The sequence below is a fragment of the Periplaneta americana genome, chromosome 12, assembly GCF_040183065.1.
Source record: "Periplaneta americana isolate PAMFEO1 chromosome 12, P.americana_PAMFEO1_priV1, whole genome shotgun sequence".
Taxonomy (NCBI): domain Eukaryota; kingdom Metazoa; phylum Arthropoda; class Insecta; order Blattodea; family Blattidae; genus Periplaneta; species Periplaneta americana.
The window spans coordinates 83462833-83483978 of NC_091128.1; the positions used below are offsets into that span (position 1 = coordinate 83462833).

General features: G+C 35.2%; 1 protein-coding gene across 3 annotated transcripts in view; it reads right to left on the reverse strand.

Annotated features, from left to right (window-relative positions):
- Positions 1 to 21146, reverse strand: part of LOC138710051 (uncharacterized) — a 45390-nt gene that overhangs the window by 10721 nt on the left and 13523 nt on the right. For all 3 annotated transcript variants that reach the window (XM_069840701.1, XM_069840699.1, XM_069840700.1), the window contains exons 4-5: positions 15266 to 15361; positions 9542 to 9658 (exon numbers count right to left, since the gene is read on the reverse strand). In XM_069840701.1, the coding sequence (XP_069696802.1) occupies positions 9542 to 9658; positions 15266 to 15361 (213 nt within the window). The remainder of the gene's footprint in view (positions 1 to 9541; positions 9659 to 15265; positions 15362 to 21146) is intronic.

Here is a 21146-nt window from a genome sequence, read left to right on the forward strand (position 1 = left end):
GCAGCTGATGTAATCCGTTCAATTCCAAACCCTCTCTGTTATCCTGGACTTTCCTAATGGCATACTCTAGAACAAAGTTAAAAAGTAAAGGTGATAGTACATCTCCTTGCTTTAGCCCACAGTGAATTGGAAACGCACCCGACAGAAACTGACCTATATGAACTCTGCTGTACGTTTCACTGAGACATTTTAATTAATCGAACTAGTTTCTTGGGAATACCAAATTCAATAAGAATATCGTATAAAACTTCTCTCTTAACCGAGTCATATGCCTTTTTTAAATCTATGAATAATTGATGCACTGTAGCCTTATGGTCCCATTTTTTCTCCATTATCTGTCGAATACAAAATATCTGGTCAATAGTTGATCTATTACGCCTAAAACCACACTGATGATCCCCAATAATTTCATCTACATATGGAGTTAATCTTCTCAAAAGAATATTGGACAAAATTTTGTACGACGTCAACAGAAGTGATATTCCTCGAAAGTTACTACAGTTAGTCTTGTCCCCCTTCTTAAAGATAGGTACGATTATGGACTCCTTCCATTGTTCTGGTACAATTTCCTTTTCCCAAATAGCAAGTACAAGCTTTTAAATTTCGTTAGATAATGCGCTTCCACCCTCTTGTATTAATTCTGCTGGAATTTGGTTGATACCTGGAGACTTATAATTTTTCAGATTTTCTATCGCAATTTCGACTTCATAAAGTGTGGGTTCGGGTATAAATGGCTCAGCAGTTTGTATTTCAATTTCGTCCCGATCATTTTTATTTGGCCTATGTATATTTAGTAGTTGTCCAAAATAATTTTTCCATCTGTTCAGGATTGAATGAGCGTCTGCAAGCAAGTCACCATTCTCATCCTTGATCACGTTTACCCTTGCCTGATATCCATTCTTGAATTCCTTTATGCCTTTATATAAATCTCTAATGTTTTTATTTTTACTATTTGTTTCTACCTCATTCAGTTTTTCCTTCAAGTAATCTCTCTTTTTATTCCTAAGCGTACGGTTTGCTTCCCGTCTTTTATTTAAATAATTATCTCTATTCGCCTCAACTGGATCCTGTAAGAATGTCAATTTTGCCTGTTCCCTTCTTTCTACTACCATTCAAACGAACTTCATCAAACCACGGTTTCTTTTTCTCAGTTTCATAATAACCTATACTCTGTTCAGCTGCAATTTTGATATTATCTCGGATATTTTCCCACACGCTATTAACATCTAACTCTTCCTCAACTTCGTCGGAACTTGCTAATACGGCAAACCTATTTGAAATTTCGACCTGATAATGTTGCTGAGTTTCCTCGTCCTTTAATTTCGGAATATTTAATCTACTAATATTAACTTGTTGCTCTATTCGCTTGGCTACTGATAGTCTTTCTCTTACCAAATAATGGTCAGAATTACAATCTGCCCCCCTGAAGTTTCGAATGTCTACTATACTAGTATGTCTTCTTTTATCTATCAAGATGTGATCTATCTGGTTATGTGTCAATCCATCTGGAGAAGTCCAAGTATATTTATGTATATCCTTATGGGGGAATGTTGTACTTTTGACAATTAAATTTTTTGATGTGGCAAAGTTGACTAACCTAACTCCATTGTCATTACTAGTTATGTGCAGGCTCTCTTTTCCAATAAACGGTTTAAAAATATATTCCCGTCCTACTTTAGCATTGAAATCCCCCAATAAAATTTGCATGTGATATCTAGGTAACTGATCAAAAGTCTGTTCCAATTCCTTATAGAAGCTATCCTTTATATGGTCGTCTTTCTCTTCTGTAGGGGCATGAGCATTTATAACTACGATATCACACCATCTACCCTTAAGTACTAAATACGATAACCTATCACTGATAAATTCGACCCTTTTTACTGCTGATTTTATTCTTTTATGAATAAAGAATCCTGTTCCTAATTGGTGATTAGCGTTTCCTTCCCCATAATACAACAAATAATCTCCTATTTGTGTTATGCCGCTCCCATCTAACCTAACCTCCTGTACTCCCACAAAGTCTATTCTATATCTAGCTAGCTCTTTTGCTACTAATGTTACCTCTCCTGTTTTATATAAACTTATAACATTCCAAGTACCAAATCTCAAAACCTTATTCCTTTGCTGTGGTCGTGCCAGAGAATCAGTCCCATTCCGAGGCTTATTTGAAGGATTCGTAACAAGCTGTTTTTTACGGTGATGGGTTGTTAGCCCTTCGCCCAACCCCTCATCGGCTGTCCGCGACTGCTTATTCAATATATTCATAGCTACCCTCCATATCTGGAGGCCGTCTCCTCGATCCGCAACCTGAGGACGCGCCATTCCGACCAAATGCCTATTAGGCTATTAAATCACCGATTTTTGTGCGAGTCCCACCTAGGTCTTGCCACTTCCGCTTTAAACATGATCTCAGGAATGAATCTCTTGTTTTTGCATTGCTATTGTGGAGGCTTCTCATCTATCATGAGATAATACTTCTGCTGGACATTAGTGAAGTAGAACCACTTCTCATTAATATGCACATAATCGTACATACCCCTGAATTTACAAATTAGCTTCCACCATACACAAACAGAATGATAGACGTTCGCGTTTGTAATCTCCCGTGAGAAGAGGCTTTAGTGTGGATGAAACTCTTTTGATTGTTTTGTCCTCTTTGGAAAATAGAAACAGAGTTTTTTTTTTTTTTTTTTTGGAATTTCAATAGCACATAAGAAAGATCGAATTGTCCCACGTTTCTGTGAATGAATGTTCTTTATTTTACTCAGTTATGCAGAATAGTCTTTGCGTTTGTGACCACAATTTTCTCTCTTCCTAGAATTTCCATCAGCGCGCAACTGGCCTTTATCATACTGTTGTTTATCTCGGTGCCAAATTTGGGGTATAGTTAGTGATGTTACTGAAAACGTATCAGCTGCTTTCTCAATAGCACCCCTCTGCCAACTTCCACCTTTTTGTATTGCAGCAGGAACTGCAGAATGGCACTACAGCATTCACTTGTCGATTGTTGTTTGTTAGAGGTTCTTCCCCAATTTGTCTGGGTTGATGAACCCTTGTCTCCAACTCGATCACCACTGCTAGTGGCCATTTGACTCCCGCTCATATGCAGCTTTGTAAATATGTACGATGCTTGTCTTCTCTCCAGCAGGCTGCTATTGGTCACGTCCGTACATTGGAAGCCTCGTTTGATACTGCACATATTGCCGTATTATAATAGACAATAGGTTGCGCATGTGCACTAATCCCACTTTTTTAACTGGTATCTATATTATAATTTGGGACGGAGGGAGTATTATATTACACTCCTGTTGCTAAAATGAGTGAATATTGCTGTGGGTTTCACCGCAACAATTGGATTGTAAAAAGGAAGACACGATTGTTGTAACATTCTTTATCTTATATATAAAAGTCAATGTGGCTAGGTATGTATGTTCTCTATACAAATCTACACGCTTTGACCGATATTTGCCAAAGTTTCAACATTTAACCTTCATAACCAGGAGAAGAACATAGGCTACATTAAAATCGGACAAGTGGACGTTAAATTAATTTTAAAAATAAAAAAATAAAATTATATACGATCAAACATTCATGTATAATATTAAATGCAATCTTCTACAGTCAATTGTTCTTTGTCTGTTGTTTTCAATATCGACTTTCACGAGGCCGTGGAAGAAAGTGTACGAACGCATTGTTGATAGATACATCATGAAGACCAAAATTTAGACGATTCATGCAATAAGTATCTTTCCGCTGTCCAGGACAGTACTATGAGTTTCTTGACACAGTTGTAGATAGTGAGCAGGCTGTATTTTATCCAACTGAATTCTTCAATTCTTTGAACCCACATAATTTAATACTTAATTTTATATTCAAATATTTATTTATGCAAAGGAGGGGGAAACAAAGCATTTTACACATACCAAAAAGCAATTCAATTATATTTTTGTTATGTTATTAATGTTAATATGTGAATGTACTAAGTCCACTAAAAATAACACTGTATTAATTCTAAATTATACGTCTCTCAAAATATTGTTGTTCATGTCCGAAAATGAGTTATACTGCGAGATTCTATCTGTATAATCACGTTGCCAATCAGTTAAGCATTGTGGGAAGAAGAATGTCTTAATTTCTAAAATATACATATCCCAAAATATTATTTATGTTAAACAATGACATTGCGAATTTATATATTTTATCTTTATTTTGTATACAAAATAAGATATAATGTAATTAATATGTCCTTAATTTCTTAAATATAATTTCTCAAGTCATATTTAAAAAAACTGGGTATGACAAAACTGGCGTACAGGGCTCAGGGGGGTAAAAAATCTTCGAATATAAATTAAATTACATGACATATATATATTGATTCTTTGGTATGACCAATAGAGAGATAAATTTTTTCTGATGATGACACCCCAACGGGTTAAGGCTGTTAACAAGGGAATTTCCCTATTTATCGTCAGCTCTCACTGAAGTTCAAATGAAAGCACGCATAGTCATGAAATTATGTGAAATGTGTGTCAGGACAGCTTCACGTCAATGTACAGATCTTATATCATTTTATCTCTGCCTCTGTGTAACGTCACATTTGTGGTGGGGAGGAAAAGAGATGGCAGAAAGGTTGTAATGCTTTTTAATACTTTAACGCCCACGAATAAGATAAGCCACTTGAAATTTAACAGTCATTGACCACCAGAGATGAAATGTAAGATCTGTAGAACATTGGGTCAACGCTAAGTGAGTGTATAAGTACCAAGAGGTGTGTTTTTGAACTTCAAGACAATGCTGACTCATTTGAAGTTCGTGTGACTGTAGCCTATATAATTTTCATTGGTTTTACTTGGTTTATAGTTTGATTTTTTCTATTATTTTATTTTATTTCTGGTGGCATAGAAGGGATGTTCTAGTGGCCTTAATTACACCAGATTAAATAAATAAAAATAAAAAAATATAGCCTATATAATCAAATTTAAAAAAACAGTTAAACGCAAGGCTCATGATGCAATTCCCGGTGCCTGATCTACAGCTGTTTTAAATTGAGTTAACTCTGGTAGGCACTAATTAATTCATGTAAGTGACGCTATGTAAAGAATCATCTTTATGAACGAAGTTGTCTATAGTTGAGTTTCCGAGATTTCCGAAAAGTTTAACAACCAGTTTAATTAAAAATAAAAGGAAAAATGAAAACCCGGGCAATGCCGGGTGTTTCCAGCTAGTAGCCTAAATAACTAAAAAGCAAAACTGCAGTGTTGAGTCTGTGATTGTCTTATGGTGAGGAATAAGAAAATTACTTATTCCTGTAAGTGAAGAAGAATCTTGGTATGAGTCACAAGATCTCACCATCTACAAGTTAAATTAGTTAAGATTATTATTATTATTATTATTATTATTATTATTATTATTATTACATTTCTTTATTTTTAGCTCCTTACCGTCATGTTCCAACTCCTATTTCTTCATATCGATTCCGAGTACACCGTAAAATTAGCTAGTTTCAACTCAAATTTTTGTTCATATTATTTCCGAGATCTCCGTAATAGCACAAACTTCGCAATAAAATTGAAAAATTACCAGAATCAAAATATGTAGCTTGATTGCAACTACAATTATTTTTAAGTAATTGTCGGTTCACATTTCCTTCTGTGATGGAAAGAACACGTCGAAAGTATAGAGGATAAGAGAATGGCCAAGAAGGTCCTAAAATACTATCCGACAAGGAAGAGGAAATAGGTTTATTGGAGGACCAGAAAAAAAAATAGGCGAGCCAGCGAGACGCAACGAATCCAAACATCAAACGCTTCAAGAAAACGAAGACGAAGAGGATGAGTCTAGTGTTTATATTTGAATATTTATTTTCTATGTAAAGTAAGGCACCTGAGCCGGCTACAGTTTTTTTCACAAACGTATTGTGGCCGCTGAAGACAATTAATTTCCTGTAATTTATAACAGAATATCGGCTTTTGGTATATACAGAGTGTTAAAAAAACATCAAATATTTTGAGATACGAGCATTTGTACAGCTGTCAAAAGAAAAAGTGGCCGCTCTCCTGAAACAAAGTTCCCTTCGGGTATCTTCGCTACAATTCGGAGACAGGCGATGTTACATGTTGTTGGACCACGTTGCCTGATATCTACAGTTATAATTGAAGTATTCTGTGTGTTATTCGATAGCGTAATGGTAGCGTTCACGCCTCTTATTCATGAGGTCCTGCGTTCGACTACAACCTCGTGCTTTTTATGTTTTTTTTGTTCTGTTTTTGAGAGAGACAAACTATACATAATGGTTCCTTTCTCTTTTACGATTATTTTAGTAATTAACATCAGGTTCATTAATATATTATGCCATAACTTTATCATTATGATATTGTGGCTGCAAATGGAAAGAAAAAAGATTTTATTCTCAATAAAAATATCTTTCGTGGCATAAACAAAACAAATTTAGGCTACTGGCGTCGGCCTTAAAACATTCAAACAATAAAGCGTTCAAAAAACAAAACAAAAGCCACAATTCAATATTTAGTCTATCATCCTCTTATCTCGATCATCTTGCAGTCGAATGGGCATGGAATTGACTAGTCTTTGCAAATAGCGACTGTTCTTAGACACGATATTCCAGGCATTCTGAACATACATACATAAGTGTTCTGTCCATGGGCAGGTCTTTCATTGCAAACCCAGCAATCTCCAATCTTTCCTATTTTCTGCCTTCCTCTCAGTCTCCGCATAAGATCCACATATCCTAATGTCGTCTATTACTATTTTCAACCAGAGACCCAACCAATTCCTTTTTCTCTTTCTAATCAGTTTCAGCATCATTCTTTCTTCACTCACTTTTTCAAACACAATTTTATTTCTTGTTCTGTCTGTTCACTTCACACGCACCGTTCTTCTCCACATCCACATTTCAAATGCTTCAATTCGTTTCTCTTCATTTCGTCGTAATGTCCATGTTCCTTCCCCACACAAAGCACTTCACTAGTATCTTCCTTAGTTCTTTTTCCAGAGGTCCGCAGAAGATCCTTCTTATTCTATTAAAAGCTTCCTTTGTTCATGTTTGCAGTTTTCCTTGGGAAGGATAGGTCTAAATGCGGTAACATCCCGTTGCTTTCCGCACACCACTATCTCTTTCGCATCTTATTAAATTCCAGGGGGCCCAAGCGTGGAGATGAGGAGAGTGGATTTGACTAATTGGGCCCTCCGAACTTCATCGAAAGTCACGGCAAGGGTTAAATATTAATTCTATCAGGATGTTTGACCCGATCAGAGACCGGGAAATCTCAACTAGCCTTTGCCCCCCGCATCCTGGACTAGCTTCTACGAATCATCAGAAAATCTTAGAGTGTGATTGGGCCAATTTTTCCGAAAATGTTTCCACACTTTTGCCCTCGTAGCTCAGCGGACGAACGTCGGAATTTAGATGTCAACGTCTCAGGTTCAATTCCTCGTTACTCCTTTTCATTTTATTGTGGTTCAAGATAGTATAATGTAATAATACAAAAAGAAAAACTAATAGCGGTATTATGCAACTGGATTTTTTCAAACCTAATATTAAATTTATGTTATTTATATCGCTAAAGAACGATTACAATATAAATAACTTGAATATTATTTATACAGTATCACTAAAGAACGATAACAGAATATAAATGATAAATATCTTTTTGTTTAATTAATATAAGATATTATATAATACGTATTCAATTATCTAAATAAAATAACCTATTTTACAAAGAAAGATGGTTATTTGTGTTTTAATAATTACTTACATAAAATACAGATTATTTATATTGCGAAAGAACAATAACAATATAAATAACTTGAATATTATTTTATAATGCTAATGAAGGAAAACAGAATATAAATGATAACTTGAATATTATTTATATCGCTAAAGAACGATAACAATATAAAAAACGTGAATATTATTCATATTGGAATTTCACAGATTTATTACAGATGTATTTAAGAAATTGTAGAAGAATAGTAATTAGTAACAGTGTCCTATTTATTCTTCTTGGAGCCAAATTTGTAACTTTTAAAAGTGTGGTTACTATGTTGAAGTGTATGTGTTGTAACGGATGCTTGATTTGTTATGTATGTGAGTCAGTTATGTGATGCTTGATGTCGTCGCAATGTCGTAATTATAGTTTGATTGTGTTTGTGTGACTATTGTGTATTAATTTATTATGTATGGTACGGAAATCTGCATATTTGTGTTATAGAAGTGTTACGTATGTGTGTTGCTAATGTTTTTGTATGTTTCAAATTGATAACTGATATTTGTTTTGCAATCGCAATGCCTAATTTACGGATTGTTTATGTTTTATTTACATCGCGTAAGCTAATTTAATTTTCTTTTCCATTTCTCTTTATGCTTATCTTTTTTGTGTATAAAACTATAGCCCTAACATACATATGTAAAATAGGGCTAACCCCCATTGGAGATACAATAATAATTATTATTATTCATATCGTTATAAAACGATAACAGAATACAAATGATGACTTGAATTTTATTCACATCTCCAAAGAACGATAACAAAATATAAATAACGTGATATCCATAAAGAACGATAACTGAATATGAATTATAATTTGAATATCATTTACATCGCTAAAGAACGATTAAAAAATGAAATGAAAACTTGAAGAAAGCCCGAACCCACAACCTTTGAATCATTAAACAAACACTCTACCGCTGGTCTACGAGGCGCAGATATGGGACACTTTCATAGTTCCGGAACTGCTTGTACAAGCACATGCATCGTGTAACATCGCCGCGACCCGAAGTGGACTTTGAAAATATTCGCTGTTCACGAGTGCCGCCACTTTTTTTTTGACAACTGTACATCAACATCACAGAAGATTCTCAATGTGATTGCCATTCATTGGAACACATTCTTCTGTTCTACGTTTTAGGGACTCACACTTTGTTGCACTTTGTTTACAATATTTCCGATATGATACTGTAGTATACCAAATGAGAAACAAGCAAAAAGTTCATATAAGAAGATATGCTATTCTTACAATAGGCGTACCAATTTCAAAGCCGTTTTGTCATACAAAATTTAATTTTAAGACCCACTTTTATTAGCCTTTTTTCTTGTTTTGATGACTATTACAACCTCTCATAATACTGCATGCTTTTTCTTAATGGAAATCACATTGAACAGCTGCTATGTTGTTGATAAATGACTACGCATATTTGGGAATATATTAATTTTGGGACACATGTTTAGTAATTATTATGCTTCCTTTTTGTATTGATATATAATAACTACCATCTCTCAGAATATTGAATGCTCTTATTTCTTTTACAAACAAATCACATTGAGCAACTTCTATGATGTTGATGAACAAGAACTTATATATCTGAAGATATTATTTTAGGATCTATGTTCATGATACTTTTTTCCTCGTTTTGATGAATACTATCCCCTCTCAAAATAATGAATGCTTTTTTAAACACCTGGTGTATAGGTTTAAGTCTTTAATTATTACATGGGTAATACAGGGTTACTAGAGTGCTTACCTGGAATTCATTGCAGTGTGATTCCTGAACTTTACATTGACACCTGCATCGGACATGTTCTTCTACATGGATAGTTCCACAAGTATGAGTGCTGTCTCCTACCCTTTTTTGATACACCTGCGGGAAGAAAGTAATTTAGCTTGAAGAGTTCCGATCCTCAGAATTTAGAACCCATTTCATACCGACGATGATGGGATACTGTCCGTCCGAGTGGTTATGTCTCAGGGTCGTCGAAAGGGTGGAAATCATGCGACACTTACTTAACGGGGCCCTTTTCTTTGAATTACTTTAAACAGTCGTATAATACTACGTATACATCCAATTCAGAACGGCATTCATATTTTTAGGAAATACCTAAGACTGACCTAACAGCATAGTCACTAGCCTTTGCAAAGGTTAGGAGAAACGGGCGGGTGGGGGAAAGCGGGGTGCGACATAACCAAACGGAGTTACAGTAGTGAGCACGTAATGTGGTTTCTGTCGGAAGCTGTATTAATCAAATTCGTGTAAGTTAGTTGCTTATTAGCAGGGAACGGATTTATATGGACTAAAAATATATGAAATATGTAAATATATATGTAGTTATTTTTACCAAAATATGGAATTAAATATGGATTTTTACCAAAATATGGAATTAAATATGGACTTAAAATTATAAAAAAATGACTATGTACGTTAAATATTGGTACATTTTAATCAAACTAAACAAAAAATATAATGGACGTACCTTATCTTCCAATGTAGTTTCAACAAAACACAATTTTTATTGTCTGTTACCATAACAATAGGTTACAAACATTTCTTTCAAGTGCTGAAAAGTGAATCTTCTTCTATTGTCTCTGAGGATAGATTTATACTGACTAAAAGAGCGTTCGACGTCACAAGAAGTAACTGGTACATAATTCAATTTCACAATGTCTGCTGGGGATAAGTCCAAGTTAATCTTCACTGTTGATTCACCACTCATCACAGCAACAACCTTTTGTAGTTCTTCATATCCAGGGTTTTTTGAAAGTACAGTGTCCACCTTAGCTCTTACTGCATCTGCAACTTTACCTCTACCACGATTCAGTTGTTCCACAGTACTATTTATAATTTCAAAACTTTCAGATAGTGAAAGGTGCCTATTTTGGAGACTTTTGAGCGTTTTTATGATGCATGAAAATGTATGCTGAATGTGAGCTAAGTCATTCTTCACACTTATGTCACAGGTAACTGTTTTCGCAGTATCAATTGAGACTGCATCTTCAGAGTCCAATGCAAGGAGAACATTGTTAATAGAGTCTATATGTTCGGCATAATATTCAACTGCTTCTAGCCATGTACCCCATCTAGTTAAAATTGGCTTTGGTGGCAATGGAATTTCAGGGTACATTTCTTTCAACACGTTAACTCTACTGGGAGCTTTGAGAAATACTTTTTTCACTGATGAAATCAACAAATCTACTTTAGGGAAATTGTCTCTGACCACTTCTGCCACACGATGAAATGCATGCGCCACACAAGTAAAATGAGTCAATTTAGGATATACAACAGATAATGCTTGTCCAGCTTTGACCATATAAGGGGCAGCATCGCTAATAAAGAATAACACATTATCGTACATAATACCCTTTGGCCACAGGATACCCATAGCTTCGTTGAACAGTTTAACTATAGTTTTGTTATTGCACTTTTCTAGAACATCACAATGTAAAAGAATTCGTTCAGAATATTGTTCACTTAACAAACCGATAACTACATTACCAACAAGTCTACCTTCTTTGTCGGGAGTCTCATCAATGGAAACCCAAATTGAACTATCTTTAATTTCATCTCTTATCTTCTGTATTGTCTCATCGTAGATGGATGGAGCATACGTCTTCCTAAGTGTTGACTCATCCGGGATTGTATGTTGAGTATATTTTTCAAGGAATTCCCTGAAGACCTTATTCTTTAGTTTGTAGAGAGGAATATCAGCAGAGATGAGAGAACGGCACAGGTCGATGTTAAACTCAGATCTTACATTCGATGTTGTTGGTTGTGTTAAAAACAATTGTCTCTGCTTGGAATTTAGTTGTTTGTTGGCCTGATGTTTACTAGTTGTAATGTGTTGTTGCACCAGGAACTTTTGTGTAGATGATACTGCACACTGACACAAATTACAAAATAATATTTTATTGTCAGTTGATAAACCATCTTCTTTAAATTCTGAAATGTAACTTGTTAGTTTTGATTTTAAATTGACTGAATGACGTACTTTTGGCATATTTACCGTCTTTATAGTATGATTTACAAAACTGAACCTATGTGTACTCTGACTGGCATTTAACTGTTGAGCTGCACAACTGAAGTCTGTTAAAAATTTTAAATTAAATTAATACAGTTTTGTAACTTACTTTCCCATTGTTGATAGGACTGCTAATTTTCAAATAACTCTGATGTTAAAGGGATTACTGAACATGTGTTTAAATCTCTATTGTTGAAATGTATTTTTAAAAGTTAATGGAATTTTGTTTTGTTTTATTGTTAAACCTAATATAATATGGACTGTTTTATATGAAATATGGAAAATATATGGAAATTAACGAAAATATGTACTAAACTCTAAAATATGGAAAAATATGGAAAATAAAAGTAGGATTTTTCAACCCTACACATTGTGAAACATAAAGATAATGCAAAATATAAATTATATTAGCTTTATAAGTAAATATGTATTTACATATAAATCCTTTCCCTGCTTATTAGTTATTATAGACGTTTCAATACTATTGTAGTGATAAGTGTAACATTGTTGTATAAGAATTCACAAATAGTTCATGTCTAGCTCCGTGGTCTGTTGGTCAGCATGCTGGCTTCCAAATCTGGAAGTTCCGGGCTCGATGCCCTGGTTGAATTATTCTTGAAGAAGAACAATTTCCTGAGTGTCTAGACTCTAGACTCTAGACTCTTTAAATTTGTACGATTGTGAGTGTGCCGGGTTAATATTAATTAGCCAATCTTCAAAAGTATAAAAATACAATATATCAGCACTGTCGCTGGGCAGTAACCTGAACACAAGTTTCAGCGTCACATTGTTGACAAGTAACTCCATCTGTTAGCACAACAATAAGTCACTAATAGATGTTATAGAGTCAACAACAAAAAGAAAAAAATAGTACATTGCAATCATCTTCTGCCTTCACTTTCCTATTGTTGCTGTTTTGAATGCCTTCTTTCCTGCCTACGGTAATGATTTTTCAGATTTTTCAGTGTGACTGGATTCTCGAATGTCAAGCGCACTAACATTTTATGTTAAAATATAAATAGGTTCTTAATTCAAATAAAAGATGTACAATGGTGATTTCAATGAAAGCGAAAACATGATTTCATTTTTATTTCGTATTTTTGATAAGATGAAGGCCTACAATGGAAGGTAAGCAAGTCCGTGTCCTCGGAATGGGATTCGGGACAATGGAAAAGAGTCTATTTGAGCACCAAGCCTGTAGGCAATTTGTCTCACTCCGTTTGTCACCGTTTCATTGAAGAAACCTAAATAAATTATCAAGGAAAAAAATTCGAAAATGGACGTAATCTATTATGTAAAACTTAAGGCAGAGCGTGCAGGCATTTTACATAAGTTTGTAGAAAATGTGACATACCGTATATACACTTAAAAACATAGTGTATAAATGATGTTCAATGTCTTGTTTTGAGATCAAAATAATTCTCTTTTATAATTTAGAAAAATAACATTCATCTTATGGGGGTGCATATTAAAATATTTATTTTGCAAATCTCTTACGAACTGATAATAAATCTGTAGCCGAAATTTTTCTGGTAATTTTCGATTTTCCAAAAATAATTGGTCCTAACATATATAATTAACCACCCTGAAACCGAAAATCGCTTTTTTGAAATTTTTGTTTGTATGTCTGTCTGTCTGTCTCTCTGTCTGTCTGTCTGTATGTTTGTTACCTTTTCACGCGATAATGGCTGAACGGATTTCGATGAAAATTGGAACATAAATTATGTTCGTTGTAACTTAGATTTTAGGCTATATGGCATTCAAAATAATTTATTTAAAATGGGGGTTATAAGGGGGCCTGAATTAAATAAACAAAAATATCTCGCTTATTATTGATTTTTGTGAAAAATGTTACGTAACAAAAGTTTCTTTAAAAATGATTTCCGATAAGTTTTATTCCAGGTAAAATTTTGATAGGACTGATATTTAAGGATATACAAGAGTTTTAAAATAAAAATACAATACATTTCCACCGCCGCCTCAGATTATAGTGTCGTTCCGTAACTTCTATGTGCAAAATATTAAATTTTTAGTAGGAATAAAAACAAATTTATTCATTCTATGGCAGTAGTGCATAGGAGATCGTGAATTCTTACATTTTCGAAAAAAAGAAATATAATTACGTTATATTAGTAGATTGTATTATTTGCTGCATCGCTATTTAAGTTATTTAATAGAGCATAAATCTGAAAAATGATATATGACATAGGAGTTATTGCAGGAACGACGACGATGGCTACAATGAAATCAAAACAAATGACTCCGTCTATTTAAGGCGGCCTTGACGTTTACCAATATTAATATACAGAGAATATTTTGTGCGTTTGTATGAAGTAATTTCAGAAGCTAATTAACTTCACTATTTGAAATTTGTAGTTTCTCTAGATGGATGTAATGCTACAAATGAGGACTGAGGTAAGATGAAAAGAAATCTGTACGCACAGAAAACTTTATATTCTGCGAAATATTGTAGGGTATAACTTGATTATTGCAACTTTATTTGGTCCACATAAAATACTCTAATTTTATACACTCATTTTACCATAGAGATCACTGGAGCTGAGGTATTTTAAATGGTGTCATAAAATGGCGTTCCTGCGCTCATAATTTACCCATATTCGTTTCCTGTGTTTCTTAAAATAATATTTGTGTAGGGTACCTCATTTTTTTATTTGCATAAACAATGATATACAACCGAGCGAGTTGGCTCAGGCGGTAGCATTTGAGACACGCATTCGGGGGTCCCGGGTTCAAACCCCGTGGCCGACCAATCTGACTGAGGTTTTTCATGATTTCCCTTAGTCATAAAGGCAAATGCCGGATTGGAAAGATACATGCCATTATTCATCACCGCCTCAATTACCAATACCAAAAACATTAATCAAAGTCTATAATTACATGAACACAAGCCATCTACAACACACAATAGAAACAGGAACTCAACAAGAGTAAAACCGGCCTACTGATATACCCACACATTCTAAACACGCGACATGACCGCAGATGTTAAGGCGTGAATAAAATAAACTTAACAAAAAAAAAAAAAGATGCACAGTAAGGTTAACATAAAAATGATCTTCGTACTCAATCAACTCTATTAATTTGGAGTGATTTATTATAGGATGCATTCAAGACTAATTTAGAAAAATGTTAAACGAATTATATTTGCACCAAATGAGTAGCATATTAAACGATTTATTCTTCTATCAAATACGAATGTTCCCTGGACCCAATGTTCTATTTTAATTATGTAATTACTTTATATTTATTTCTAAAAAGTGCAGCGGAGCGCACGGGTACAGCTAGTAGTTCAATAAAATGTCGACTTACTATAACAATGTCAAAGAATCAAAATGTTATGAGCATATAATCAGAAATAATGTGCTACATTCTGTTTTTTCCTCCTTGTATTTCACATCCCGTTAGTACTTTTCATAAGTTCTGCAGTTACTTACGCCAAATTCAACCAACACCTTTTCTTTCGGCGCACACGTCAAATAAAGGCTACAAAACCCTGCACATCTCTTGACAGTGACGGCTCTTGGTACGTACTGCAATGAAAACATAATAGTATTTTATTACAGTGCTGTTGACATGGCTATAAGTGACAGAAAATATCAAGAAACCTGCATTCTAATTAGTTTGTCTACATTCACCTTTTGCACATGCAAAAACGTACTGGTATTCTGTATAATGACATTATACAGGGTGTAAACGATCTGAACTGCCAAAAAAAAGTACAGGTGATAGAGCATAAATTACTGAAATAAATTTTTTCTGTAACTTTTGTGGTTTTCCTAGAAAAAAAAACTATCTGTGAGCCTAATCTTTTTGGAAATTATAGTAGACTGTCATTATATACTTCGGTCTGCCACGTATATTGCAACTGTGATGATATCCTTGTTTACAAATCGGGTACTCTGTTGTCTCTGTATTGTGGCGGTGCGGTGTTAGCGTGTGTTGGACGGTAGTTCGTTGGAAATGACGTTCACATTTACTCGAACAGTAAATATTAGACTACTAGCAATCATAAAAACATGACATTCTAGGAATTAAAACCAAAAATAGAAGGAAAAGAAGAACAAAAGTTTACTCGACATCATGTATAGCAGACCAAGATGTGCAGTTTGACAGCTTATTTCGTTTACACCCAGTATAGTATTACTGTATATAGATCTAACACAGGATCGTATTTGGAACTAAAGGAGTCTACAGCCCAGTGGCTCTGAGCGAGACAGCAATAAATAATAAAACAATACGATTACAATGTAATGTAACAAAAATAAAATTTTCATACATGTAAGCTATGACATTAACAAACCGTTATTATACAAGATTGTCCATACCGTGATCTCGAAGTATTGTTCTTTGAAGTCTCATTTAACGACGCTATATCAACGACTAGGTTATTCAGCGTCGATAAAATTGGCGATAGCGAGCTGAGGCCAAGGTTTCGCTAGTTCTTTAAATAACATTCGTGTTACAGTTGGGATGAATATCGAAAAAATGCCAAGGTAATCAGCCCAAGTCCGACCGCAGCTCCGGATGTGTAGGCAACCGCACATTACCGCCTGAGATAAATTAATTGGTGGCCTATTTAATATCCTATAAATAAAAAAATGTGATCTTAATATAATAATATTAAAGTCAGTTTTTTATTACTGTTTTTTTGTAATTTAATACATACATGTAGGTCAGGTGTTCCGCATCGTGGACCCAACCTATTTGCTGATGGGGGTCCCCTCTTTTTCTCAAATTGCTACATTGCGGCCCCCTGGCCTAACATTCAGAAGTATATTTTTAAAGCCATTCTGAACCACCTGGTTTGGAGATAGACAATTGAACATTCAGAGAGAACTGATGTGTTTGCGTAGCACTACAGCTATTCTTACTGATACCAGCAATGAACAAAAAATACAAACATTTGTTATCCTTTTCTCTTTCATACTTTTCTAACGACATTTTGCCTTTCTTAAACAAGAAGGAGAGAATATTTTGTAGATAATCTGAATTTAAAAATCAAATAGCCTAAATTACGGTAATTATGCTCTTATTTAATGCAAAATAGTGCGATGTTAAAATTTTCATAGAACTTTTAAAAATTTGTCGAAGATGATAATTATTATTACTATATTATTATTACTATTATTATTATCATATTATTTTTATTATTATTATTATTATTATTATTATTATTATTATTATTATTATTATTGTTATTATGCATAAAGTGTTCCCCCTAAAGACAGGTCTTTCACTGCAAATCCAGCTTTCTCCAATCTTTCCTAAATTCTGCCTTCCTCTTTGTCCATATATCTTAATGTCGTCCATCATCTGATATCTTCTTCTACCCCGAATTCTTCTCCCGTTCACCATTCCTTCCAGTGTATCCTTTAGTAGACAGTTTCTTCTCAGCCACTGACCCAACCAATTCCGTTTTCTTTTCCTGATCAGTTTCAGCATCATTCTTTCTTCACCCAATCTTGCCAACACAGCTCCATTTCTTATTCTGTCTTCCACTTCACACGTTACATTTTTCTCCATATTCACATATCAAATGCTTCTATTCGCTTGTCTTCACGTCGTCGTAATGTCCATGTTTCTGCCCCATATAATGCCACACTCCATAAGCATTTCATTAATCTCTTCCTTCGTTATATTTCCAGAGGTCCGCAGAAGATGCTTCCTTTTCTATTAAAAGCTTCCTTGGCTATTGCTATCTTCTTTTGACTTTCTGTCCCGGCTCATGTTACTGGTTATAGTAGGTACACCCCAAGTATTTGAATCTGTCCATTTGCTCTACTGTGTCATTTAGAATTCTCAAGTTCCTTCTTTATTTTTCTTCCTATGACCATGTTCTTCGTCTTGTTTGCATTTAGAATTCTCAAGTTTACCTTCTTTATTTTTCTTCCTGCGACCACGATATTCATCTTTTTTGCATTTATCTTCATCTGACACTGCTCACAGCTGTCATTTTAGCTCCAGTAACATATTCCTTAGTAGGCCTATATCTCCTCTTCTGCTAACGCCATATCATCAGCAAATCTTATGCACTTATTCTTCTTTCTGCTACTATCACTCCTCCCATGTTCTCAAAACAGTTCTTCACTAAATCCTCCAAGTAGATGTTGAACATGGGTAAGTGATAAAGGGCATCCTTGACGTACACCAGTCCCTATTTCACTTCCGGAATCTTTTACCGTGGAAAGACTCATCATGTCATATTTGTAGTTTTTCTTGGGAAAGATAAATGCGGTAGCTTCCCGTTGCTTTCCCCGGACCACTCTTTATTTTTTTTTATGTTTTGTAACCCACATGTACAGTATTCTCCTATATTAACTGTGTATTATATCGCAAGTAAATTAATAGTTGAGTTTATTTCGAGCAGTTTATGTCTTATAAATTGTATATATTCCCCTTATGTTACGTAACTGATTTTGATTATACAGAGTGTTTCAAAAATACGGGGCATAATTTCAGGTATGTATTTCCCACATGTAGACAATCAAAATAGTTCATTACAACATGTGTCCGGAAATGCTTCATTTCCGAGTTATGGCCTTCACAACATTGAAATTCACCGGAACGTTTTTCTTTCCGCAGGTCGTTGTCATTACAGAAGATGTTCAAAATGTCCACTTCCTGCTTGAATACAGACCTCACATCGATGTCTCATTGACCTGCGAACACGATCCCAAACTCCAGGAGTATTGCGTATGTCCTCAGAACATGCCACAATTCGATTCCGAAGGGATTCCAAATCAGGCACTGGAGACGAATAAACCAATGATTTTAAATGGCCCCACAAGTAGAAATCGAGAGGGTTCAGATCAGGTGAGCGTGGAGGCCAAGCAATTGGACCACCTCTACCTATCCATCGATCAGGAAACCTTCGATCCAAGTACCGGCGAGCCGTACGACTGAAGTGTGCAGGAGCGCCATCATGCAAGAAGTGAATGTGTTGACGATTGATCAGTGGAGTGTCTTCTAAAACATGAGGTAGGTATGGTGTTTTCCAGGAAGTTTGTGTACGCCTGCCCCGTAAGTCTGTTTACAAGTACATGGGGTCCAACTAATCGATCACCAATGATACCGGCCCACATGTTGAGGGAGAACCGCACCTGGTGATGAGATGGAACAGTTGCACGTGGGTTTTCATACGCCCATACATGCTGATTGTGGAAATTTGTTATGCCATCTCGTGTGAAGTGTGCTTCATCTGTAAATAATACTAAGGCAGGAAAGTTCGGATTTACACCACACTGCTGCAAGAACCACTGACAGAACCTAACTCGTGCAGGGTAATCTGCTAGTGACAGGGCCTGTACACTTTGCAAATGATAAGGATACAATTGATACTCTTTCAACAGTCTCCAGACAGTCGTATGAGGAACATTGACTTGCAACGCTACCCTTCGTGTGCTAATAGAAGGAGTCATGTTCACAGCCTCCAGAATCTCCTCTTGTACTTCTGGATTTGTAGATCTTGGTCGTCCCCTTCCCAAACCAGGAGAGTTAAATTTTCCATACTCGCACAGACGGTAATGGAGACATACAAATGTCTTCCGATCTGGACATTGTCGCTGTGGGTACCTCTCCTGGTACAAACGACGAGCCAGCGCAGCATTGCCGTCCGCCTTACCGTACATGAAGTGCATCTCTGCCAGCTCTTGATTTGAATACATGTCGCACAGTCTAACGCCTACACAACACTGAATGTAACCTTCGCCTCGGAATGAACTGTCAGAGTGCCCTCTTAATGTCTGCTTTGATGGCAACGACCTGCGGAAAGAAAAACGTTCCGGTGAATTTCAATGTTGTGAAGGCCATAACTCGGAAATAAAGCATTTCCGGACATATGTTGTAATGAACTATTTTGATTGTCTACATGTGGGAAATACATACCTGAAATTATGCCCCGTATTTTTAAACACTCTGTATGTAATTTCCTACTGTACTTTATTTTTTCCTTATTTTATGTAACTGATCTTGACTATTTGTAATTTTCTACTATATTTTATGTAATATCTAAGGTATCTTCTTTTGTGTTGTTTTGTACTCTATCACATGAGTTTGTAGCCTATTTCATATATATTATTGAAATCTGATTGAGTGGAAGAGAAGGCCTTATGGCTTTAACTCTGCCAGGCAAAATAAAACTACTACTACTACTACTACTACTACTACTACTACTACTACTACTACTACTACTATTATTATTATTAATATTATTATTATTATTATTATTATTGTTGTTGTTATTGTTGTTTTGTTCTTCGTCCCCCACATAGGGCCATAACCTCCGATTGAGAATCACTAGTCTCAGGCATCATGCCTAGGCTCACGTTACAGAATGCAAGTTGGTTAGAGTCTTCGTGAGGGAATAAATTTTGAAGTATGAAATTTCAGCCAGTGAATGAAACAGATGCCCACCCAGCATCGTTATGAATTTGAGGAGCCACGCTAGGTAGCGAAATCCGGCTTCTAAATCTGGCAATAATTGCTGGGGAGAGTCATCGTGCTGACCACATGTTAACTCGTATTGGTCGGATGATCGTTAACATCTTCTTAGTCAAGTGCACGTGAGGCCTGCAGTCGCACCTCAGTTGTCTAACAACATGTTTTCCATAATATGAGCATAATACTGTAAGGCTATAACCAGGGCCGAGTATTTATGGAGATCGTGAAAATCACGACATAATAGATATACAATAGATTTTTACTAATCGTCAAGAATTAAGTGATTTTGATTAATAACACTGGTCAACAATGAAAATGTTTCTTGCTCAAAAATAGCTAATTCTTATGTATTTCCACCTGCTGAATTCAAAAATCACCATAAAAATGACATATTAGCTCTTGCTTTGTATATTAAGTAACATTTCATTTTTTAGAGTCAACACTTTGGGGAAATTTGGGGGAAATTTTGTTTTGGGAGTTGGCACACCTGTCAAATAACAAAACACAAATGTTCTTCAGCTGTTTGTAAGTTACAAACATAGGTATTGTTGCTGTCACTGTGAATTTCATATTGTTTCTGCTGTAATTAATGCAGAATTTCTGGTTTGGAAGTGTTTTAAAGCGTAAAATTTGTAAAAATGCCACGAAAATTGTGTGTTTGAAGTAGAAAATGAAGACAGTGTGGAACGAGAAGAAGAACCCAACAAAGCCTTCCACATCCCAGAACCCTGATTTTGAGGAAAAAAGATGATAAACAGCACAGACTGAGTCAAGCGGAATTGAATGATCTCATTAGAGACCTTGACCTGTCAAAGGAGAAGGCAGAAATTCTAGGGTCTAGACTACAGCAATGGAATCTTCTCGAACGTGATGTCA